Source organism: Pipistrellus hanaki, assembly GCF_964339955.1.
Source record: "Pipistrellus hanaki genome assembly, chromosome: 10".
Classification (NCBI taxonomy): domain Eukaryota; kingdom Metazoa; phylum Chordata; class Mammalia; order Chiroptera; family Vespertilionidae; genus Pipistrellus; species Pipistrellus hanaki.
Genome location: NC_140512.1, coordinates 22,812,165 through 22,838,918, shown reverse-complemented (window position 1 = coordinate 22,838,918; position 26,754 = coordinate 22,812,165). Strand labels below are relative to the sequence as shown.

The 26,754-nt window shown below is 33.4% G+C and overlaps 1 protein-coding gene across 1 annotated transcript in view; it reads left to right on the top strand.

The window, feature by feature from the left end:
• Positions 1-12,015, top strand: part of SEMA3A (semaphorin 3A) — a 182,424-nt gene extending 170,409 nt beyond the window's left edge. The window contains exons 16-17 of the mRNA XM_084897076.1: positions 7,907-8,049; positions 9,350-12,015. Coding sequence (XP_084753202.1) covers positions 7,907-8,049; positions 9,350-9,805 — 599 coding nt within the window. The 3' untranslated portion in view covers positions 9,806-12,015. The remainder of the gene's footprint in view (positions 1-7,906; positions 8,050-9,349) is intronic.
• Positions 12,016-26,754: the final 14,739 nt, after the last annotated feature.

The window sequence follows — 26,754 nt, the reverse complement described above, 5'->3', positions numbered from 1 at the left end:
GGCATAAAAATCACAAGACATAAAGTGTATCTACACACATGCAAGGCACACACATCAAGATTTTAAACACTTATGAGACTTAAAGCTCAAAATTCTCATATTATCAAAAGAAGCCAGTTTAAGTGCATGATTTCATATACAGTTGCCATGTGAGAGTAGTAGGCAACAAAAATACTCATTTAAATATATCAAAGAAGAAAGAGTATTCTTTGTCACTCAAAGTATTCAGTAATATGCTGACGGTACCCAACATATTGTTATTGAATATCCTAGTCTAGTAGAAGATAATTCCGGTATCTTCACGCTGATTTAGTAATAGAATCTTCTCCTGATCTGGGGATTTGGGACCAAGTTCATTTTATGCCTCCTAATAGGTTTCAAAGCCTACTTAATGTCAAGGTGCTTAGATAATGCTGAAATACCAACCAGTCTTCGTATAAAATGGAGTAAATTGTAGACTATCTCATTTTCCTACTGTTCAACCCTTTACAAAAATAATAATGAAGCTGTGCTTCCCTCTGCTGGGGAAACTTATCAATGACATCACTGCTATGAAGAATTCATAGCTAAAATGAGAACATTTTACATGTAATTGAACATAATGATACCATTAACTTTTTTGGTGTCTTTTACATTAATCTTAAAGGAAGGTCTAATATGTTTATCAGTTAATTTGGATGTGATCTACTAATTCTGCAAATAGAAATTTTATGTTTCACTAATGTAATAAAAAAAAAATGCACTGCATAAGCAGCACCCTAGCATCCCTAGCATGCATTCCAAAACCTACTTTTCTGAAAGTCAGATCCCTGACATGTGTCCTGTATGTACTGCTCTCTGGTTTATGAACATTCACGGGTTGTTTGGAGGATAGCAATACCAGGAGACAGATGGCCATGAACTTAGCTTATATTTTGGATCAGTTTTTCTTGCAAAATTTAATTACCAAGGATTTTCCTGTCTGCTAATATTCTTATTATAAAGGAAAAATAGACCACTATATTGAGTCAATGTTATTAATTTTTGTCATTGTGGATATAATGCATTATTAACCTACCCCCTTAATTTTTTCAAATGGCATAATTCAATTGGACGATAAAACTGGTCTTCTATTCACTAGTCTTCTATTCACCTATTTTATGTAAAAATATTGAATTATGATAAGCACTATTTAAGAAATGCTGTCTTATGAAATATTAATTCACATATTAAATAATCTGCTTGCTTAACTATGGAGAATTTATAATAACAAATGGGAAAAAGATTTAAGATAATATAGCTAGAGCTCATTTTTATCAGACTTTAATCTCTATATTGGTATGTATCTTGCTACTTTGCTCATTATTATCTCTGGGGCTATAACAGATGCAATATCATGATAATAAATATCATGTAGATAAATATTTGTTGAATGAGTAAATTAAATATTTCAACTATAGCATAGATACTTATTGTTTTGGTTTTTTAGAAGAGATTTGAAATAAATAACATCTATTTTTTGTGTATAAATGATTTGGCATACATTGTTATTATTAACATAATCATATACAGAAATAAAATATCTTAAAAATGTAAATCAATTAACTAATAAATAATTTTTAAACATCAGTATATGTAGGATATTATGCTATATTTCAAAGACTGCTGCATATATTTATATTTTACTGATAATCAATTTGTAATATAATATAAAAATCATTTTACAATTTTAATGCAATACAGTTTGAATACAACATTTTACAGATTTATCTATTTGTTTAGAAATCCAGTCCCTTCAGAGACCCAATCAGGTTTTTTTTAAACATTTTTATTAATTTCACAGAGGAAGAGAGAGAGAGAGATAGACAGAAACATCAATGATGAGAGAGAATCATTAATTGGCTTCCTCCTGCACACCCCCTACTGGGGATCAAGCCCACAACATGGGCATGTGACCTTGACTGGAAAGGAACCTGGGACTCTTCAGTCCACAGGCCAATGCACTATCCACTGAGCAAAATTGGCTAGGGCCCTAGTTAGTATTTTTTTTAATTATATATATGCTGGAATTATGAGTGTACATATACAAGAAAAAGCTGACCAACGGCATATTTACATTTTAAAAAGTGAAGCTGTGAATGTTAATGTTGTTGACTGTTGATTGATTAGGCATTAGCGAGTGCTCCAGCTTTTAAAGTTTTGCTTTGATGAAATTAGTTTGGTGGAAGCCTGTAAACTTTGCTGCTATAGGATTGCTTACCTACAGAAAGAAAATGAATGTGGATCAAGCTGTCTTCTGATTCTCCCATCAGAATGCACACTGTAAAGAGGAAAGATAATTGCTGTGCTTCAGCTTTACTGAGTGATGTGGGGGGGGTGGGGTCTGGGGGCGGTGAACAATTCTAAGGAAATGCTTGTGATATATGAGAGGAAATGGTAAAATAGTCCAAGAAGTTCTGCAGCAATAAAACATTCCCTTTTTGAGGGCCTCTTATTTCCTTGTTTGCTTGTTTGATAATTGACAAAGCAATATATATATATATATATATATATATATATATATATATATATATATATATCCCAAAGATTATAGTAAATTTCAAATGTTTGAAACTTAGTCAGGTATACCCACCCATATGGCCAGGCTGAGTCACACCTAGGGAATCAGTAAATTGTCTTAAAATAGGTGTTATCAATACTTAAAGTAAAATGAGCAAAAGTCCAGAGCTCAACCCTATTAAGTCATGTATGTTGTCTTGCTAATGTCCCATCCCGCATGGAATAAAATAGTTGTGCTCATACGGAAACACACAAAGATATGTTTTCACTGAAAGCTGCTAGGCAACTTGAAGCCAAATTATACATTTCAGGACAATCAGTTCCAGCTGTGATGGTAAACATAGTTTGTAACACTCTATATTTTACCTATCCTGAGGTTTTAATAAAGAGACTATATAAAATAATGCAGAATGAAGTGGAAGAAATTTTCCTCTTGATGAAACCTTTAGCACTCACTCAGCGCTCTGCTCCCTCTGAGTAAAGGCTGCCCTTGGTGAGCTGGCCTGGGTGAGATAGAAATCCAGCTCCCCTTCCCCTCCATCCAGAAGGCTCTCTTTCATCACTAGGGGCCCTTCACCTAGGGGGATATTAGTAAAAACCCTAAATATATAGGTGCTGGCACCTCTTCCTGTCCTCCCGCTTATACCTCCTACAGAAGGCTAAAGACAAACCTCAGGTTTTTGCAATATGTTTTCTTCCCTGCATTAATTGTTGTGCACACAATGGAAGCCGGTCTGAATTTGATTCAAGAGCATGGAGGGCTGAATTAATTTATCTTTAAACTACCTCCCCTCTCCCCTTCCTTACCAAACAAGAAGGAGTCAAACTGTGCTCTACAGATCCAGAGAAGAAAAAGCTGCACCCCAAAAGTAGCAGTTTTTAAATGAACATCATCTTAGACTTTTTAATCTTGGAAATATTTTATATCCTAACTTCTAGTGTAATGCCATCATTGAATTTCACTTTGTAATAGTTCCCTTGGCTGTTCTGCATTTCCCCTCTAGCATCCCCATAGAAAAACATCCACAGAATTCGATCTTCTCAATTATCTCCACAACTAGCTCAATTTATGTCTTGGTTGGCATCAAAATTCATAAAATATCTTTGGCTCTGTCATTTTCATAGTCTACAGAGTTGTGAATATAGTATTTTTGTGGCAGTGCTAACCTGGTCATATCTGCCATTTATGCATTTACCTATCTGAAAAACCAATAAGAGCATTTTAAACAAAACATTTTCTTCTTTGCTTGAACTTTAACAGCAAATATTATTGAGATAAAAATCTATACAGTAAAATATTAAAATTACAATGTGTTATAAACAATTAAAATTAGATTTATCTTTATGTACATTAGCTATTAACTGTATTTGCTAAATATTTAAAATAATTTACAACCATTTTCCCCTTCCCCAAATTGTTTTATTTTCATTATTTATGAAATTCAACTTTTCACTAACATAAATGGAAAGACATCAAAAATGATAACAGAGACCAAATAGTTGAATAAACACATTTCATTAACTCACCCAACTTTGTCTTTTCTACATGACATCAATTTTTTTAAGATCCTTACATTATTAACATTTCAAACTCGGAAGACATTTATGGGGTTAAAATGGAAAGTGAAGTAAATGGAAAGCTGAAATGTGATGCCTTCTGTTTCTGCTTTATTGGAAAAGAATCAAATACTAAATAAGGCCTTCAGCAATATGATATTTCTGGCCAAATGATGGATATCATGACTTTTTGTTGTTACAAAAGGAAGCAATTTATTTAACTTCTTTCTTTCCTCCCATTCTTTCTGGTTTATTAGGCCCATTTCATTTCCATAAATTATTCCACTAAAAGAGGAAATGATTAATTGAAGATTGCTTCCTTAAAAACATTATTTCTTGTCATTAACAGCTGTAACATATTGTAACATTGTGTTATTCAAAAACACTGTGGTGCATTTAAAATTATTTTAATGTTTGTTGCTCTCTCAATTATTTTGCTCTAAATATTCAATTCAACCCGTGAGAACTCATTATGCAAATTTAACAACTACGCCCTGCTTGTCTACTGGTAATTTTCATTGCAAAAGTTTGTATTCAGAACAGTTGCTTTCTAAGTGTGAAATGTATTTCTAAATGGATTACATTGATATTGCTTTCTTTCTGGAAACCTACAAGATTACTCATGAACAAGGATATCCATTAGAGATTTAGGAGTCCCTTGAGATATTACCCTGAATTCTTTGATATCAAATTTCTTTCTCTTCTTTTCCCATATTTGGATTTTTTATTCTGTAGTATACTTGAGTAGTCATCATTTTCTCTCACATTGTCTCAAATCAACTGTTGTAACGTTCTAAAATTTAACAAATTTAGAATATCCTATCTAATAAAAGGGTAATATGCAAATTAATCATCACTGTTACAAAGATGGCAGTGCTCATAGCCACAATATGGCGGCACCCAGTCCTCTCAGCCACCGGAATTCCCCAGTCCTTGGGGGGCAGCTGCTGAGAGCGGGCAGCATGATTGGCCTGGAGAATGTTTGCTTCATTGCCATGGTGACAAGGCAAGTGTTCTACACCCAGCCACATATGGGCCTCTGGCCAGGCTGGGGTGCAGAAAGAGGCAAGTGCTTCACACCCAGCTTCAGATGGGCCTCTGGGCTATGGGCACAGAGTGGGTAGGCCCTGCAAAGAGCTACTGGCACATGGATTTGTGCCCAGGCCTAATAGTTTTAAATGTTTAACAATGCATTATGTATAATCAGGGTTATACACCCTATACCCTTTCTAATTGATTACATTTAAAATTATTTTGAAGAAAACTATAGTAAATCTGTCTTGAGGATATCCAAGTTACATGAGATTTTAGCTTTAAATGCAGGGTAAATAGTTGCCTAGATTTGCCCTTCAGCAAACTTCAGCCAAGGGTTAATAAATGTCTTCTAGAATGTATAGTTTGGAGGAAGATAACTAGATTAATAATTAATTCTAAAAACTACATTACTCTAAAGATATATGCAAAACAAGATGCTAGGAAGCATAAAAAAGAAAGTTTATTTTTTGGTGGGAGAGCAGGATTGATGTTGGAGAGGAGTTCATAATTTGTCTAGTATGAATTCTCAATAAAAGATTCTAATTTATGAATGAATTAACAGTTTAAAATATTAAAAGAGCAACCATGACAATAATACCACCTTACATATTCATGATTATTTCTGTATTCAGACATTATATGTTATTTTTATGTAGATATATTTTATGAACCACAAAGAAAATATTTTAAAGGGTTATAAGTATTTTGTTATGTATAATTGTTAAACAAACTAATAGATTTCATACAATTTGCAATTATTTGATGAAATACAAATATAAGATAAAGATAGGAATAATGTCACACAGCAAAGCAAGTATGCTGACAAAGAACCAAAACAGTCATGGAGGAAAAACATATCAAGAAATTATAAGGGCCCTAGCTGGTTTGGCTGAGTAGATAGTGCATTGGCTTATGGACTGAAGGGTCCAAGGTTTGATTCAAGTCAAGGCACATGTCCAGGTTGCTGGCTGGATCCCTGGAGAAGGTATGCAAGAGGGAGTTGATCATTGAGTCTCTCTCATCATTAATGTTTTCTATCTCTCCATCTTCCTTCCTCTCTGAAATTAATAAAAATGCATTTAATGATTTGTGGTAGCTCCTGAACCAAAGAAGACTTTCCAGCAGAAATACTCAATTTTTCTCCATCCAGGGAAGCAGATGTCTTGCAAACTAGCAGAGCAACGTGTGCCATATCTATTCAATCAAAGACACACTTAAAAATATCAGTGAAAAAATACTATCATATTCAATGTTGATATTGAAAAAGATATATATCTCCAGTGTGTAAAAAATGACTTCAAGTAGATTAAATGTTGTTTCTTTACATTTCATTCATTTCCTGCTTTTTTCCCCCTATTTCTAAGGGATTGATCTTTTAAATAAGAAGGGACAGATACTTCTCTATATTAAAAGAGTTATATTTCACACCACCATCAATACAGGGAAAGACACAATAGAGGTTGACATCCTTGGAAATAGCAAATGGAGGCAGAAGGTTGATTCTAGACAGGGTGAGACTGAGAGATGATGGACATCGGCCATGTACACAAGGATCAGATGGCAGGAGGATTTGGAAAGTTTTCAATCTAATGTGAGCAAGTCATATTGTGTCTGACAGACAAAAGTCCTCATTTTGATTATAAGGAGAGTAAAACTGTCAAAGTGATGCCAAAAAAAAAGGTGGGGGGGGGGGCTTAAATAAAAAAATCTAGCTAAGTTTGAAATAGAGAACAAAAAGTTTTCATCTGTCTCTTACTGTCAGCCCTCTATGCATATGAAAATATATTTATTATTTTCTAAATTAATATAATGAGTTCCAGACTATACAGGATGTCATAATGAAAACAGGATTATACAAGATAATAAGGAGGATTTTTTTTTTTTTTACTTTAAATGAGTTTTACCTACACCCCATGTGTCATACTTTTGATCTTAACTGTGTTTCATTCACCACACTGAAGGAGGTTACATAAAGGGTAAAATAATAGAAACTTAATCAGGAAACAGGATTTCTTATTGTTGCATTTTATTACTGACTCTTGCCATATTCTTTAGTCTGATTCTTAAAAATATTGCAAGATGTGTCATCTTAAAATGAGAACAATTGAAACCACATGGCGTCAGAACGGCACTTCTTTCCTCTGAACCATCCCAACCTTTTCACACCAATTGATCTTCAGAACAAACCTGTTCTATTTGGGAGGTATTGGCAAGGAATATAAAATTCCTGAACTCATACCGTTTGTAAAATACTAGGTAAATATTGGTTGGTAAATTTACTTTTACAGATAAAGCACACACACACACACACACACACACACACACACACACACACACAATACAAAGAGGCAAAAATCTTGTTTTCAAAGGCCTAGTTGAATAACTTGACTGCTGGGAAATATTGTAATATGAACTGGCCCCACTGATCAGAGCACAGAGTTTTACGGTGAAAATCATTTCTTGGAAAGGATTATCATGACTTCTAAAAATGTATAGGTATACCAGACATGTGACAGATTTTGTTGCTGTCATGCTGTTTTCTGGTACGCAGATATCTGCACGTGGCTTATATAATCCATACCAAAGGAATGTCTACTTTGATAACCACTTGGGTTCTGAAACTTTACATCCTTGACATTTCTGCCATCCACAATCAATTTGAAAAAGACTCCCAACTTGGCAATAAATGTATCTCTTGAATTTCCAAATAAGTTACATTGAAAAGTTGAGTTGGTTTCTCCAACATTTCTCATTTCATTTCTTCCTCCCTGAATAGATAAGCACCATGACCACAGCCTTGAAGAAAGAATCATCTATGGGGTAGAAAATAGCAGCACCTTTCTGGAATGCAGCCCCAAATCACAGCGAGCTCTGGTCTATTGGCAGTTCCAGAGGCGAAATGAAGAGCGAAAACAAGAGGTATCACAATGAAACTGCATGAATATTGAGAGGGGGATTGCTGTGAATCTTTATCCTTTTCTTCACTCAATAACAGCTCATTCACTAAACAAATACTCATTGAAGGCTGATTAAATGACAAGCTTTGTGCTAGGAGTTAGAGAAACAAATGTGAGTTTTGTCTCAGAAGCCATTTGGGGATATATTTTAGAATCTTCTTTCTTCTTTCTATAGTTATCTATAAAGCAGTTATGTTATATATTTGTCTAATGAAAAAAATAATCCCCCTAGTGATTTTAATTTTTGTTCAATTAATTCTGCTATATAAATGTTTTTTTTTTTTTTTCTTCATTAACTTCCACCTCCAATGGGAAAGGCAGGTTTGGGAAAAAGAGTAGTAGATTTATGATGAAGTATGTAAGGTCCCAGTATGAACTCTCATATGAAATTAGCATGCAGGATCAGACAGAGCTTCCTATTCCTGTGTAAAAATAAAGAACTGTGCATAGAAAATATCAGTGAGAACCCTGAGCTTTCTAAAAGCATTAAATAAGGGTAACCAGACTATGCAGGTTATTTTTAAATGTATTATGTGCAGACAATTTTATAAAAATAATCTGAAGATAAAGGCAAAAATTATCCTATTATCTTTTTTGACATCTGAAGCAGTCTTTAAGTATGTAATCACATCACACAAATGTCAAGACTGGTTTTGTTCATTACTGTTAGACATCTCTGTTAGAAACTGTATTCAAAATAAAAGTGAGGTTAGATATATTCAAGAGCATATCGGCATGGTTCTGTCACATCTAAGACCTAGGAAAATGAATTAAATACTTACTAAGCTTGTGACGCTACCCTTTTTCTACTTGCTCCATTGCTGATGTCTTTGTTTCATTTTTTTTTTCTGATCTTCCGAAATGTACATTCTAATGCTGAATTGTTTTCTACTATCATGGTTCTGCGTTTCCACTTCTAATAGTTAATGTTAACTGTCTCCTATATTTATATGCCTTCTTTCAAATGTACAAAATAAAGTATATATTTATACTTTCCTCCCATTACCTTGAATATTTTAAATTATGAGAAATTTTATTGAAACCATAGGGAGCCAGTGTTTTGCAATGCATCTTTAAAAACAATTGACAAATTTATAACTTTTTTTTTTCTGATAGGAAAATGGTATCATATCTCTTAAGCCAGAGACTTCAAGTGTTATAATGTGCGTCAACACAATCTATATTTTTACAGAGATAGAGTTTCAGAAATTACATTTCTTTTAAATATACATATTTTACTGCCTTTTTTCTCCTTCTGCTAGATTAGAGTGGACGATCATATCATCAGGACAGAACAAGGCCTTCTACTGCGCAGTTTACAGCGGAAGAATTCAGGCAACTACCTGTGTCATGCCGTCGAACACGGCTTCATGCAAACTCTTCTTAAAGTGACCCTGGAAGTGATTGACACAGAGCATTTGGAAGAACTTCTTCATAAATATGACGATGGAGATGGCCCTAAGACCAAAGAAATGGCCCACAGCATGACACCTAGCCAGAAGGTCTGGTACAGAGACTTCATGCAGCTCATCAACCACCCCAACCTGAACACAATGGATGAGTTCTGTGAACAAGTGTGGAAAAGGGACCGAAAACAACGCCGGCAAAGGCCAGGACATACCCAAGGGAACAGTAACAAATGGAAGCATTTGCAGGAAAATAAGAAAGGTAGAAACAGGAGGACCCACGAATTTGAGAGGGCACCCAGAAGTGTCTGAGTTTCATTACCTCTAGAAACCTCAAACAAGTAGAAACTTGCCTAAGACAGTAACTGGAAAATAAAAATGCAATATACATGAACTTTTTTCATGGCATTATGTGGATGTTTACAACGGTGGGAAATGCAACTGAGTTCCACCAATTATAAATTAAGTCCATGAGTAACTTTCCTAACAGGCTTTCTTCCTAATGCCAACAAGTAATAGAGGTCAGGTGAACACAGATGTTCCCTGTAGCAGTCTTAACGTTTCCTATGGGATTTCCCTGTACAGGTTTTGCTTTCTTTGCCTGAGAAATAAAAATGTCATTTGCCATGTTGCCATCTAAAGAAGAAAAATTGCATCAGCGAAGCCATTTTATTTAACTAAAACTTTAAAATAAACTGCATGGATTTACTAAGCTGATGCATATTCCAAAACGTGGTTGGATTCATGGATATTTTTGTCTACCAGCACTCCCGTTTATATGTACTGGAGGAGTAAAATGAAATGGTCTGTGGAAATATGAAAAACATAAACCATCCATCATCCAGAAGAAAAATGGAATACACTGATCTACTACTGATGTCTTCTTTCAGCTTTGATCTAAAGATGTATTTTATTAAAACTATAATTTAAATGTACCATGACAAATATGCAGTAAAATTTAGCTCTTTCCTAAGCTAGAGTAGGTTTTTGTCTTACAATTATTGTGCTATATAGTTTTTGCTTTAAAAATACCAGTTCTGTGCTGCTTTTTTTTTCTCAAAATTTTGTTTTCTGTTCTGCAAGAAGGAGAGCCAATAATACTGTTTTAGAAATATATACACTTCTTTAGAAGTTAATTCCTAAAACATGGATAAATTATGATTTATTTTTCTGAGAGTTTCAAACAAAGAACATCTCTTCTTCTTTAAGTATTATCTAAATTAATTTTAACCTGCATAATGTCCTTGGAAAAAACAGAGCATTTAACCCTTCCAAAAAAAAGTGAAGAAACAAATTGATATGTTAAACACATTTTGTTGTATCTAATGAATAAATGAGGAAAAATTAGCTGAATATTTCGTAAAATTTATAAGCATTATCTTAATATAATATTAATAGAAAATGTATCTTAATTCCAAGCTTGATTGCCTGCACGATACTTGAGACATAAGAACTCTGTCTCATGATTCCATTAGGAATTACACCTGTGCCACCTAATATTTTTTTTAAATAGAAATCATTAATATTAAGAACACTATCTTAAAAGCAAATTTCTCAGCTCTGTTTACATCTGTATCAACTGCCTCTTATTTCTCATTAAGACAGTTATCTGTCTAAAGAACATGACTTATTTTCATGTCAGTGGGAGTGACTTTTATACAAACTGTTTTCCAGGACACAATCCACACTTAAAACATGTAAAACTTTGTCTCTTGCAACAACTTATAAAATAAGGTAATGATTATTAACTAAGGGCTTGCCTGCTTTATTGTCCTAAGATGATTCCTTGAGAGTCATTGACTTCAAGGCCCGTAGAACCATCAGCATTACAGTAATTTCTTTTGCACAGCATTCCCCTGGCCAGAAATCCCTCCCTAGGCCCTTCAACATGCACAAACATGCAAAAGAAGCATCCTTATTGCTACTTATTGAAAGCAGCACTGAAATGCTAACTCTGTCTTGGGATTCTAATTAACTCAGCATTAACTTCTCACCTCAGACTAGGGTGAATTTTCTAAAATTTCTCTATCAGCTGAAACTTTTCACAGATTGAAGCTCATGTTACAGTTTTAATGATTATGTTGAATAAACAATTTGTTGGCACTTGTTTCAAATGAAAGCCTAAAAATATTCAACATTCCATTTTAGGTTCCATTGATTAATACAGTATTACTTTTAGAAGTACATCCTCTAATGCTATCTTAATTTTAAATTATTTGAAGAACACACTCATACAGAGAGGGGAGGAAGTGTGAAATGTAAATCAAAGAACAAAGAGTGTTCCAAAAATAAGTTATTCTTTTATTTTTACAGAGTATCTAACTGTACTAAAATACGGTGTTGCATTTCATTCTATATTTGCAACTGAAATGAATTTATTTGCAATAACAAAAAGTATCATATTTTTATTAGTCTTTAAAAATAAAAGATTTGTAGGGCTAGGGATAATAATTTCAGGATGTCTTCCAATATCTAAATGTATTTTGTTTAGCATTATGAAATACCCATGGAAAGAAAGTCTAGACTTTAAAAGAAATAAATAAAAAAAAACTAACAAATCTACAGGCATGTCTTTATAAACCATCAGGTCTAAGTTTTCAAATAAAATTAAGGATATAACTTGCAGGTAAATAACTCTTGTTAGAGTTACAATCTTCTGCCAGTGTGTATTGAGAGGGGACAGGTTGCACGAAAAATTATGTCCCATTCAATTTAATTTGATAGACTGATATATGCATGGATCATCAAAGTTGAAAGCAAGTTAAGAGAGTAACATGTCCTTGAGCAAATTATGATGGTGGTCTTAAGACAGGAAAAAGGTACTTTGCAGCAGAGAAATGATGGCCCAGTTGAGATGAAATGTAAAATGTAAATGCATGTAAATGCACATTTAATAGTAATTTTTATGTATTACTTAGTGATTTTCAATGGTATGTGCTTAATATTTTTGCTACTTACACATTAGGCAAAGAGATGTAAATAATTTTGAAAAAAAGACGAGTGTACAATGCAACATTATACAGGTACTCCATTTCAGTGTGTTCAACATCACCAGAAAATGCCAGATTTCCCACCGGGTGACAAGGTGGTTCATGTGCTATTTAAGGGCAGGAGGTGTGCGCCCATTCAATAAGCATGTTTTTTTCCAGGTAGTACATAGGTTCCATATCTGTATTTATCATTGCCTTTCAGATGGGAACTACAAAACTGGAAAGAAAATGTAATGAAACTGCTGCTGTAAATTATTCCTTTTGGCATGTATTCAGTTGCTAAATACACATTTCTTCAAAACATTTGAATTCAGATGTCTTTACTGTCCCCTCCAGCCTATGATGTCAAGGAACATAAAGTTCAGGAAATGTGGAGAACCCGTCAGGTGACCACATAATCAGCTCTCAGGTTTCCGCATTGTGGTCATCAGCAAACTGGGTTCTATACTTATGGTGATGATGTGAAACTTTATGACCTTTAACTTAAATATTGATATTTTTATGTGATGCCTGAAAAGAAAATATGGGGATGAAACGCTATAAGGTGTCATTATCATAATCATTTTGGTTTTATTCAGATGTCTGCAAATTTATTATTGAAATCGATGATCCTGAAGGTTATGAGTGAGAATTAACATGGAGTGAATAGCAAAACATTTTGAAATCTTTGTTTTATGAATTCACTTTTTACACACCATTTGATTTAACTTTAATGGAAATCTTGCAAGTTTTATGGCTGAGTGAGTTGTAAGGTGTTAAATATAGCTGGCCTGATGCCTAAGACAGCCATCCTTTCTATTTTAACTTTGTAGTAATTATTAAAAATCAATGTTTATATTCACAAAATACATGTTTCCATGAAGAAGAGAACATTCTCTTTAAAAAAAAAAGTCTGCAAAATCATTTTATTTCTAACAATTTTCTTATACTTAAAGAAACAGACGTTTGTTGAGTTAATATGTTAAGACGAGCTATAAATGAAAGAGAGAATGAAGCCACAGAAACCATGCCGCATATCGTATGACCATTTTTACAGTCAACCTGGCCAAGGAAAGAGCTTGGTTTTCATTTCAAACATGCAAGCACCCACAGGCAGAAAAGAAGTAATATGCAAACAATACATTGAAATATAAGACATGTTTGTCTAAATGAATAGAAGAAGGGAGATCTGAATAGACAAAATAAGGAGGATGGAGAAGAGGCATGAAAAGTGTTTTTATCCTCAGAACAAGTAGTATTCCAAATGGATGGAGCATGTGGTTCATCAAGAAAAGTAAAATGTCCCACTACTATGAGTCAATGGTGCATTTGTTTATTTTCTTCCTGGATTTGGGTTTAATGCTCTCTATTTGAATCACGCATTCTCATCTGGCACATGTTGTCCTGCACTCTGCTTCCTCCCACCCCCTACCCACTTGCTTTCTTTCCTACCTTACCTCTTCATGTTGAGCTCTTTTATTTTGACTCAGTTGAAGTCCTTACAAGTCAGTGTTTCCACAACCATCTTCAAACTAATCTTTATGCCATGATCTCCTCTCTAGGTCAACTGACCACGCTTCAGCTGGAACTGAGGATTTCACAGATGAGTGGCTGGGAGAAGACAGCTTCATCAGGTTGACCCATCTGTGCTCTAACAATTCAACAGTTTCTCTTATAGTTCACTTTCCTTAGGCATTACCTCGCTCAGCTAGTATTAGGATGCTCAGCCACAGGTTCCCATTACCTTGCTAATTTGCAAATAGTTTTGTTTTGTTTTTTGGGTTTTTTTTTTTTTTTTTTTGGTTTTTGTTTTGTTTTTGGTTGGTTTGGTTTAAAACAATTTCAACAAAAATATTAAAATATGAAGCTTGTATTTGTTCATGGTTACCCTACATAGAGTATTTCAGGGCTAAACAATGATGCAAGAGAGTTTAGCATATATAGCTGACAAAGACTTATTTTTACACACATGCAAAAAAAAAAAAAAGTTTTTTTAAAAAGTGAGGAGGCCTGGCCACATCTTGAATTTGTCAACTTCACATCACCATTATATTAAACTGTCAAGGTTTTCTCATATAACAAGAGAATGTATTTTATTTCTTTTAATGTAAACATTATACTTGTAGACACACTGTTTATTTATACAGTACCTACGTAAAAGTTTTTATAAATGTACTCAAATCATCACAACTTGGGTAGTTTTAAAGTCTCAACTTTCATCCTTTCTTTGTACATTTTGCTGAAACATTATACCTCAAGTAAAGACATTTTTAAAAATCCATGTCATTTGTGTAGCCCAGTTTATGATGTTTTAACCCATTTTTATATATAAATACATTTACAGAAGCTTAAGCATTTTTAGACAAAGTTGTGTGACTAAACATAAACAGCTTTTCCACTTCAGGATTTTTTTTAATTTGCCTGAATTTAAAAAAAATAGTTTTATTAATCTTTAAATATTTTATGCAGTGTTTTAAGTGGCTGATAAACAAATTAACATAGATCTCAATATACCATTAAATAAATTCTATTTAAATTTAGATACTTAATAAAAATGGTACATCTGTGTTCAAATTTGCATTATTGGCATCTGCCAATTTCAGAAACATTGCTCATTTTCTTCTTGCATTGCTTTTGACCCTAAGGGTATGTGTGTTGAAAAAAGTTACATTTTATTTAGTTTGGGAAGCAGGTTAAATTATTATCTAGTGAATATTATACTACATCAAAAATAAAATCTGGTATCCATATGGAAAAGTCAACTATCAAGTATTATATTGAATTCTTACAATTATTAAATATATTCACTCAGAAAAGTTTGAGTAAATATTCATCCCAATATCATTACATTTTTATCAAAACAATAGTCTAGTCGTTGATGTAAAAAACTTGCCACTGTTAAGGTTTCTCCTTTAACTTTTTAAACCCTCTAAAAATTAAAAAGAACAACAACAAATACCCTAAACTTAAAATTTTCTTATCTTTCAAAAAGTAACATATCTTCTTACCCTAAATGGAGATTGGAAAATAATCTGCAATTTTTTTCCATAGTGATCTTTTTCTAAGCTCCTCTTTGTCATTAGACAGTGTTTACTAAAATTATGTAATATCTGGTAGCTCTATATTTATTATTGAGAAGTAATATTTTAACTTGTTTAAAGTAAATGTTTATGTTTTTATAAAATTATCTGATTAACATCAACATATTAAATCTAACAATAGAAACTTTAGTATATATTACACTGTATTATATTATAATCGATATATATATATATATATATATATATATATATATATATATATATAAACCCAGTGACCAAACAGCAGAAAGACCAAGATGAACAGCTGACTAAAATGAGAGGCAGTCCACAGCAGGCTGATCCCCTCAGGCCACGACCCCCAACAGTGCACAAATCCATACACTGGGCCACTAGTTTAATATAATAGTAAATAAAATCAATAGAAGCAGAAGTGTAATAAAACTTATTAAAGCTTCTGTTTGATGATAGTATATTACATTTTTATATCACTTCATGATGTTCAAGGTATGTTCATGATCTAATTGATCTTCCTTATATGAAGTAGAATAATTTTATTATCCCAGCTTTCCAGGAGAGAAATGTAATAAAATGGCTTATGTAGATTTAACATCCAGCCAAAACTGGTTTGGCTCAGTAGATAGAGTGTTAGCCTGCAGACTGAAAGGTCTCAGGTTCGATTCCAGTCAAGGACATGAACCTTGATTGCGGGCATATCCCCAATATGGAGTGTGCAAGAGGCAGCTGATTGATGTTTCTCATCAATGTTTCTAATTCTCTATCCCTCTCTCTCTTACTTTCTGTAAAAAAATCAATAAAATATATTTTTAAAAATAGATTTAACATACAGCAAATATTCAGCAAATTTTAAGCACCAGATTAAAATATTTTTATTTGATCCAATTAGAACAGAATCTTTTTTCAACATGTTGTATCATATAGTGAAGTAAGTAATCTACAAAAGTTTTAATAAATTGCTAATGCAGTAATTATTATTTTAGTTTAGATCATCTGAAAACAATGTATATTTAGGAAAGCAATTCTTAACATGGGCACTTGGTGATATAAGATATTATAAGATATTAATTAATATGAAATGTTGGTCAAGTGTTCAGTTATAAAATACTCAAAGTGATGTCTATAATTTACCTCTTATAACAAAAAACATAATCAAAGAAAAAGTATTGGTTTCTTTATGCATCTTTCTTAAGTTGAATTCAGGCCAAAAAAGAATACTTTAATTGATACAATTGAGGTTTCTTCACATATTTAATTATATAAACAAAATAAAAAATATTTTTGAATTATATATGTATTATAAAGCCTGATTTATTTTAATATGATTTTATAATATTCAATTTATAATAATTAGAAGTGAATTATTTTGGGAAGCAAACTTCAAAATTATATTTTGATAAAAGTATATAGCTATATCAACTTTCTAAGTACTTTTGATTAAATGACTACTTTCTAATATATAATATATTATGTATTTATGTGTGTACTTTGTACATATATCTAGATGTTTAACATAAGAATATCAAATTAAAAGAGCATATAAGAAAATTTCAAAAATTCTAAATTGTAACAATGACAATAATTTCAGTCATATTAGTCATTTAAGCACTTTTCTACATGCCTTTTCCCACAAAAATTCTCCAGATAAGTTTTATGGGACACCCAGTTAAAGATAAAGAACTTAGAGTTTATCTTTTATCCTCTCATAAAATACCATTCAATTATGATATCAACACATTTACCTTAATTTTTAATTAGATCAACTTTTGATTTCTAATTTTGAGGGCTACTGTCTACCATCATCACCCCAAACGATGTATTCTAAAAGTGAGTTAGCCAATTGTTTTGTACTAAAAGTACTCACTTGTACTTAGTTTTCAAAGTTAGCATTTTCAAGCCTGGAGATGTGTGTGGAAAGAAAACACATCTCTATACATTATTTTACAAACTATATTCCAGAAAATCACATAAGTATTTTCATATAATCTCAAATAAACTAGATTACATTAAGTAGAATCCCATATATAAAAATAATGAGACATAGTCTAAGTGATTGCTGATGAATAACTGTCAAAAACAGAATTAAGTTGAAAAACTGAGTATAGAAAAAATTATATTTCTTGTAATAAGACATCATTTACAGAAAGAAAATGTAAGAGCAGAGATTTATTCATAGTCTGTAAAGAACACATGAAAAAAAAAGCACTATCATAATTCACACCTAAAAAGATAATAATTTATGCAAGATCGCTCCTTTTAAAAGTAGAGATGAAAGGAGACATGCCATCAAAAAACCCTGCCAAGCTAAGGATAAATGTAAGAAATAAACCATATGTGTTGTGGGAGGCAAACCCACAAAGAAACTCTTAGGCAAAAAATAGGACCAAACTATGACATGCTCCAGATGTTCACTAATATGAAGGTCTCAGCAAAATCTGACAAACTTCAAGATCTGGCAGGAAAGGATAAAAGTCCCCAAAGTGTGAACACTGATAGGCTTCAATTATTTGGTAATTCTTTTAAAATAATTGCTTTTGTTTGAAGTTTTGTCATTTTTCAGCTTTAACTTTCTTGGATATTGATGAAAAGCAGCATAAAGACATGAAATAACAAGGTAGGCTTTGAGGAAGGATTATTCCATTCATAGAAACTTTAAGAGACCATCTGGGCTGGTCCCCAGGAAAGACTACTCTATATATTAGACAAGCTGGTAGGTGGAAAAAAGAAGGATTGTACGAAGGTATTTTATACTGTCCATAACTTTTTTTAAAAAGCATTAATGTCAAAACTTAATGGGCAGTATATAAATTCATGGTAGCCCTAAAGATAATTTTCAGAGAATAGTGAACTAGACTTTCTTTTACTGGTATGTCTTCAGTCTAGGTATCTCTCCTTTGTTTTTAGTTTTTATTTGTAATTGATTTTAGAGAGAGAGATAAAGGAGGAAAGAGAGATATCAATTTGTTATTCCAATTTTTTTTTTAATGTATTCATTGCTTGTTGCTTAAATGTGCCCTGACCAGGGCTCAAACCCACAATCTTGGTGTAATGGAACAACCCTCTAACTGACTGAACTACCCAGCCAGGGCCTAGGTCTCCTCTTTTGATATCTTTTTAAGCTCTGTGTTTCTCTGTGCTTCTGGTCAGTCCTGCTATGTTTAAACGTCTTGAACTGAATACAACACAGCCTGCCTTCTACGTTCAACTTTCACTCATTGGCCTCATAATGACAGAACATATTTAACAGAAGACTACAAGGCTAGAAGAGAGTGCTCAAAAGACATTTTAAAAGCATAAGGAGCAGAAAAATCTCAAAAGCTGTGAGAGTACAAAGAAAATGCATTGATCTTCAAAGAAGTAAAAGCATAAAGGAACACTGCCCTTCGTCACTTTTATTATCAGATGAGTGGGTTCCAGTTCACTTCCTCTTTTTTCTCTCCTGGAGATCCCAGGGAGATGCTATTGATCTTGTCTACTTTGGTCCACCAGCTACTAAGTCCAGCTCCTAGACACATCTGGACAAAGTGTGGACTACAGGAGTCACCTGAGAGCTTATGAGAAATAGATACCTTTGACCCACCCCAGACTTCCTGAGTTACAACTGAGTCAGAATCCTTAGATTTTTGTATGCATGAATGTTCCAGCAGCAGTGTGCTAAGTGATTCATTTCTTCAGATTTGCATCTCATTCTCTTTCAAAGGCACAGATTTAGGTCATTCTTACTGCATTTCATGACTGATTTTGCCAGACTGTCTCACAGTTTGCTGGCCACTGATTTAGACTATTGCTGAAGAGTAATTATTACATATTATGAAAATGATTTTTGTTGAAATTACAGAAAGTTGTGTTTTAAATAATATTTACCCATCAATGATTCAGGCAGAATTGGAAGTGGGGGAATTCCTCTTAGAAGATATTTCTGCTATTCAGCTTTTAAAAGTGAGGCTGCCTGTTCTAGTTTAGGTTGTTGCTATTGTTGTCTTTTATAAAATAGAGAATATGAAAACCTCAACTTTATAAATAGTTTCATCTTGGTTTTATTTTTACCTTTTAATTAGTTTTATTTATTTCAGAGAGGAAAGGAGAGGGAAAAATAGGAACATCAATGATGAGAAGGAATCATTGATCAGCTGCCTCCTGCAAACCCCACACTGGGGATCTGAAGTTCCAACCCGGGTATGTGCCCTGATCTGGAATCAAACCATGACCTCCCGGTTCATAGGTCAATGATCAACCTCTGAATTATGCCAGCCAGGCCAAAAAACCTTTTATAATTAATTTTTTTTCAATTTAGCAAAAATAATAATCAAAGGCTCTTTCCTTTAAATAAAATGGTGCCATCAAATTGCAATACTTAAAAACACAACCAACATTAAAAGCGTACACATGTGTACATGCCATATATTTCTAAGATTTATTTTTCACTTCATCCTGGGTGGTCTTACTATTGTTTTGTACAGTACAGCCAACTGATCCCACGTTCAGGGTTATTGAAAAGCATCATAAATAAAATCCATGTGTGCATTGCTTAAGTACCCAAGGATATTTACAAAAGTTTCAGTAACTGCCATTTTGCTACTAGCAAAAATTACTAATACCTACTATTCGTTGTACAACCACAAATATTTTTGTAATGTTAAGTTCACCTTGAATTTTTCCCTCATGTATGACTGTGAAGGAATGAAATTATTTGTATCACACTCACTGTTGCATGCCAAAGCAACAAATACTATGTTAAACTACCCATTGTCACAGGTATATACATTCTTACCAACCAGAATACCTGTCCTTAAGAAAAGAAAAAAAATACTCTATGCTATTGTTTCAATTAAAATAGTTTATTGATTAGCAGCAGCATGTGGGCCTATTAAAAATCATGTCCAGAAACCCATTTACAACTGATGCACCGGATATTTTATGTCAATGAGATTTCAGAAAGCCAGGACTAACTTAAAGCTCAAGGGAGTTTCCGGCCATGGAGTTTGAAAAGTGCACTTTTCACTTAAGCGATCTGTAAATCATCTTAAAATACTGCTGATGTGCTAATGTGTAACATAGACTCCTACATTTTTGTTGGGGGAAAAGGATAAATTGGGAGCCAGGGGAATGGGAGTTTGGAGGCAATTTGAGGTTCAAGAATGTTTCCAAAGCAGATATGTTAGTTACACTAATTGAGCAGCTTTACGGACAAAATAAAGTCACTACCAAAGATATGGGAGTTTACTGTCCCTGAGCTGTAAAACATAAGCGTTTAATTTTGTACCATTGAATATCAGCTTCTTGATGTGATTTAACACATTTTTTACATTTTTAACATAAAAGGGTAAAACATATATGGAATCTCATATAGCATCCACAGCTATGTCATTAGCCAAAACCCATTGCTAAAAAATTTTAAATCCTAATCTCCATTGATAGCAAATAATCACCCCAGTTCAGGTCTGCATTGGCAAATGTGTGGCTCTGAGATACATTTCTGACAGTTCCCTTGAAGACCAATGAGCCACAGGAGCTGTTTTCTTGGCGAGGTACAGTGAGGAATCCATACTGCTTTACTGGACAATTCCTGTGCTGACCGCAATAGAGTAGTGGACAGTAGCTTGCATCTAATGAGCATTATGTTAAGTGGTGAAAGCTTTAATTAGTCAGAAGGCCTTGAAAATTGTTCAAAAGAACAAGATTTTCCAGAGGGCTCTTCATCCTTTCCACTTTGGGGTTAAAAAAGGACACTGGCAGAGGGTGGAGCAGAAGGATTGGGACCACTTCCAGAGAAGAAGGATGTCGCCCCAAGCCAAAGCGAAAGAGCTACATATGGTTGAGAAGTCAGAGCAGAAACCAGGATGTGAAATTAGAAAGGAAAATGGAAAAGAAGGTAGGAGAGTAACTAAGTTTACCTTCCTTCCTTTGAGAAATCTGAACTTTCCAGTGACGCTGGAAATAAAGTAATTTTAGGGTTTGGATTCATCCCAAAAGGGACATGATTTGTTCAGAGTTGCTTATTTATGTGTGTGTGTGTGTGTGTGTGTGTGTGTGTGTGTGTGTGTGTGTTTGTCTTTACTAATTCAAACACATCCAAACTAACTAACAGACCTCTCTCTATTCAAAATTTGAAACAGGTAACTTATAGAATCCTTTTTTTTTAAGCTACACTTATTTGATGGGTACCTACAGCATTTACATCTCAAGCACCTATATACCTCCTTCATTTTTGCATTCCCTCTTCCATTAATCAATAGAATAGATTATATCACCTCCTTCACTAGAAATATGCACTTCAGTGAGAACAAATCTAACAGCTCCACCTATATCACCAAATTCATAGGCAACTCATTTGGAAAAATAAAATGTGGCATGGCACTTCACGACTATATGTTCCTCTGAGTTCTGTCTCATATCCCTGTTGCAACCCACCTTCAATTCCTACTGCTCTTCTACATTCAACCGGACTCCAAGCCTCTATGCTACATATCTGCACTTATCCCACACTGACTCTGGCACTATTGCTGATATACGTAGAGTCTATCCCAGATGATTCTAATATAGCCAGGCCAGACACCTGTTCCAGGAAACTGCAACCATCCCTGATGCCACTCAATGGTGGCATCTCAATTCCTCTACTACCCAGGTCTTAATACTCCTAACATAATCTAGTTCCCGGTATGTCCCAGTTAACTGAACAATAGAAGCAGTAAATATACACAGATATTTTATTTTCTTAATAATCTTTATTAAGAGTCGTAATTTAAACCCAGATTTCAGTCTTGCAGGAGGTAACCGATCAATAATTCTCTCATCACTGATGTTTCTGTTTCTCTCTCCCTCTCCCTTACTCTCTGTAATTAATGTAATTTTTTTTTAAAAAAAAGAAAAGAAATATATGCTAAGGAATAATTGACACTGGGAAGACCAGAAGACATTGATGTATCTCATTTATTCACTCAAAAATTATTTATCAAGTCCTTACTATGTGCTGGATACAAGAGACAGAAACCTGACTTCTAGGACGTTACAAGCTGTAATTAAGGGTTTATCCTGAAAGATAAAAGAGGAAATAGTGAATATATTAAGAAAACAAGATGTGTATGTATTTTGGCAATTCATAGATCATAAAACTTTAAACAAATCTCAAAAGCAATTCTGGGATAGCTTCCTTTTCTCAGGAAGATCCAGCATTCCTAGCCCATGATATGGAGAAATGGACACATAGTAGAAAGCTTTGATGCTAGAGTTCATGTCTCCTTATAGAGGAGTCGTTTTCTTACTAAATATCACTATATCTAGGATGTATAAAGTTAACATAAACATTTATCCATGGTAATTAAAATATTTATACAAATTCAGTCACATAAAATGTTTTTGTGTAAATATTTTTTTATATTTCTGCTTTTCTGTTTGCCTGCTAGTAGTTTCTATGACTTCATACCTATTAATCCCTCCTTAATAATTGTTTTGTTTTTATGAAGAAAGATCCCAAAAGTTTAGATTACTCATTTCCTTCACATAACTGTAATGTTATGTACAATTTATATTTAGCTAAGTGTGTCCACTTTTTAAAATACACTCCAGGAAGACTTCTATCTTAAGAATGGGTTTGTACTGGGGGAAAGCATCAACAGGCTGTCAACATCTCAAGAAAAAATCTCTCAGTATATGACTATCTGGGGGATTTGCAAAGGCTATTTTCACGTCATAAAATGTCTCAGTCTGAATTTCTTGGCAACTTTTCCTCTTGACATTTTATGTTTCAATTTGAAGACATCTCCATGTGACATTATCTTGAAGAATGTAACATTACAAGAGTCCAGATGAGTCTAGAAACTACAAAAGCTCCATGAATTTAGCCAACCTGCACCTGCCATCTTCCCTGGAGATGCACTCTATATGAATTCCTTACACAGAGTGAAAACCTTTTACAGATCTGACCGCAGTAATTCCCAAGTGTTATGGAGTTGCAAAATCCTTTCATTGTTTGACTTTTTCTCTTCTACCTCCAGGACTTTGGAAAATTTTAAATTCTAATTAACCTAATCTTGTTGGGGGAAAAATATGAAAAAATTAATTAATGAGCACAAAATTATATTGTAAAACTATTAACTCCTCTTTTTAGATCAAGTTTGCATTTCTGGGTAAAGAAATTGCTTCTACATATGATATTGTTGTTATTATTGTTTTTGATATCTTTCTTTTATACCTCTGATTCATATATAATTACTCCAAGGGAACATTTTCTTTCTTTGTTTCTTTCTTTGTTTCTTTGTTTCTTTGTTTCTTTGTTTCTCTCTCTCTCTCTCTCTCTCTCTCTCTCTCTCTCTCTCTCATTTGTTCATTCATTCATTAAATGTTTAATATTGATCATTGTTGTATGTTAAGAATGGTTCGAAGGTGCTTAGTATTTAGTGATGAAAAGCCACAAAATCCCTGTACTAAAGGCTTTTACAATTCAGTGTATGAAGCAGACAATCAACTATTAAACAAGTATCATCTAATGACTCACAATTTCCTTTAGCTCTAAGCAGATTGCTTTGTACAGAGTATGAATTTAATCACTGTTTGCGAAATGAAAGATGTAGCCTGGCTTTGCCCTCTACTAACAAGCTACTTATGTCTTTGTTAAATGAGTTACAACAATAGATATCTACAGGGTTTCTGTTAAGATTTAAATACATAATATATTTACTATGTAATCCACATGCCTTGCATGTAGTAAACGGTGGAAAGTCAGTTTACTTCAGCCCAGTATTATGGACAGTGCATTGTAAGTGTTATTTATGGGAAATAAGGCAAGGAGTCTGTGACATTCGGTAGGTGGTTAGACACAGCTAACTGGGGCTGGCTGCACCTGAAGCATCATGAAGGATGAAATAAAGACACGCTATTCATTTTTTACCTTCAAAGACGGTACCTGACAACTTAGAACTGAAAACAAAGGAAAGGAGTAAAAAGAAGTTTCAGCTAATGATGTGGATCAGCCTGACAAGTAATGATAGCTTTGTAAAATGGAAACTACGTCAGTGTTGGTGTGAAGGCTAAAATGGGTAAGCAGACAGCCCCACAGCTGTGGCTGAAATTATCCTTTCCCATGTGGCTTTAATATATAAACTAAAGTGGTGAAAGTACTCAGAATGGTAGATCTACAATTAAATGCTAAAGATAGTTATATTATTTGAAAGTCCCACTGTTTTCACTGTATCTCTTCCCTCTTACCATTATTAATGATTAAATTTTGATTATAATGTATACCTTAGTTCACTAATTCAATAACTATTGAGAGCATCTAATGTGTTAGCATATGAGTGTGTGCTTTAAACTGGGCTACCACACTGAAATCCTTTAATCTGAAGTAAACTCCTCCCAAAGTTATTATAATATAAATTCTCAGCTGACTGACCCTTACCATTTTTCTACTTAAATGAATGCCTGTTATCCAACCATATAAGAGCTTTCACTTGCAAATGTTGTGCCATAACATAGAATCAAGTGGAAACCATTTAATGGAGAACTGATCCCACTCAGTTTGAATCTCAACATCTGTCCTTCTTCAAATTAAAAGCCTACAGGGGGGAAAATTGACACATAGTAAATCTACAATAGTGTCAGTTGGTAGAACTTAACCAATGTTATTTGAGGCTGTCATGACATGAGTAGAGACAAAGTGTTTGACATGTGTAGATCCCGAATACAAATTGAGTTCATTTACTAAATTCGCCTATTTTTATTAAAAGTGAAGTAGGCGCCATAAATCACAAAATTATAATGCTTCATTGATGGTGAACCAAAATAAACAAGTGAATACATATTCTTGCAAATACTGAATAATTAAACCTGCCCCTCAAAGTATTTATTTAGCCTCCAAGACCTTACTTGTTAGAAGCCACATTATGAGAAAATAGGTTTTCCTTTCTCCACTTCCTCATAAGCTATAGAGAATAAAATCCTGTTGGATAGGAAAAAGGAAATAATATAAAATCCAATGAATAAATAAAACAGATTAATAGAGAGAAATATGAACAATCTATTTATTCAGGAATGTTATTTTAGCAACAGCTCTTCCTGACTCTGTCTCTGAGGTCCCAGTCGAGTTGAATATTATATTTTCTTATTTGGATCGATTCCCCTATTTCTTTGTTCATTGAGAAGGCTAACATTATATGAATTCATCAAATGACTGTGGTTTCAAATGAGCGATATATTTGCAAAAGAACTTTAATTCCTCTACTTTTGAAATGAGTACACTATTACTCTTAATTACATTTATTCTGGAACCTAATATTTTAAAACTGAGGTGTAACTTTAAAAACAGTAAAATTTAACTTAAAAAAACCTTTCCATTATGATACAACAAAATTAAGTTTTATGTATGCTAAATTTATCTTTAAAGTTTTTAAAGCCTGTTTCATTTAAAAACAAAAACAAAACAAAACAAAACAAAATATTGTGTTTCTTATTCGCTGTTAACCCAACCCTGAAAATTAGCCAGCTATACATCTGAAGTTAGCTACATAATAAAAATATTTACTATTGAAATATTTGGTCAAGCTGAACCCAGAATTAAATGATCTAAATTAATATTTCAAACCATCTCTCAATTTTTTCAGTACTTCCTAATTAAGTTAATATTTTTATTACACTTATAAGCACATTAAGTGCACAAATAAAATAGGAAAACATAGGAATATTAAAATATTTGTTCAATATAGGCATAAAATTATCTTAATAGTATTGTGGGCTAACAAATTTTAGAAAGGTATGTAAAATGTTACAATAACACAGCAATCTACAATGATATTATGTAGAGTAGTTTCCATTTTTCTGACCGTTCCCAGCTACTGAACACCCAAAATTATCTAATAGATAGAAAAGGAAACTTCACGTTAACACCTTCATATACTAATAATTGAATTATAACACTATTTTAAAATATTGTTTTCTTCTCAAAAAAAAGGAAGGAAGGAAGGAAGGAAGGAAGGAAGGAAGGAAGGAAGGAAGGAAGGAAGGAAGGGAGGAAGGGAGGAAGGGAGGAAGGGAGGAAGGGAGGAAGGGAGGATGGGAGGAAGGAAAGAAGGAAGGAAAGAAGGAAGGAAGGAAGGAAGGAAGGAAGGAAGGAAGGAAGGAAGGAAGGAAGGAAGGAAGGAAGGAAAGAAAGAAAGAAAGAAAGAAAGAAAGAAAGAAAGAAAGAAAGAAAGAGAAAGAAAGAAAGGAAGGAAGGAAGAAAGAAATAAAGAGAAGCATGAGACAT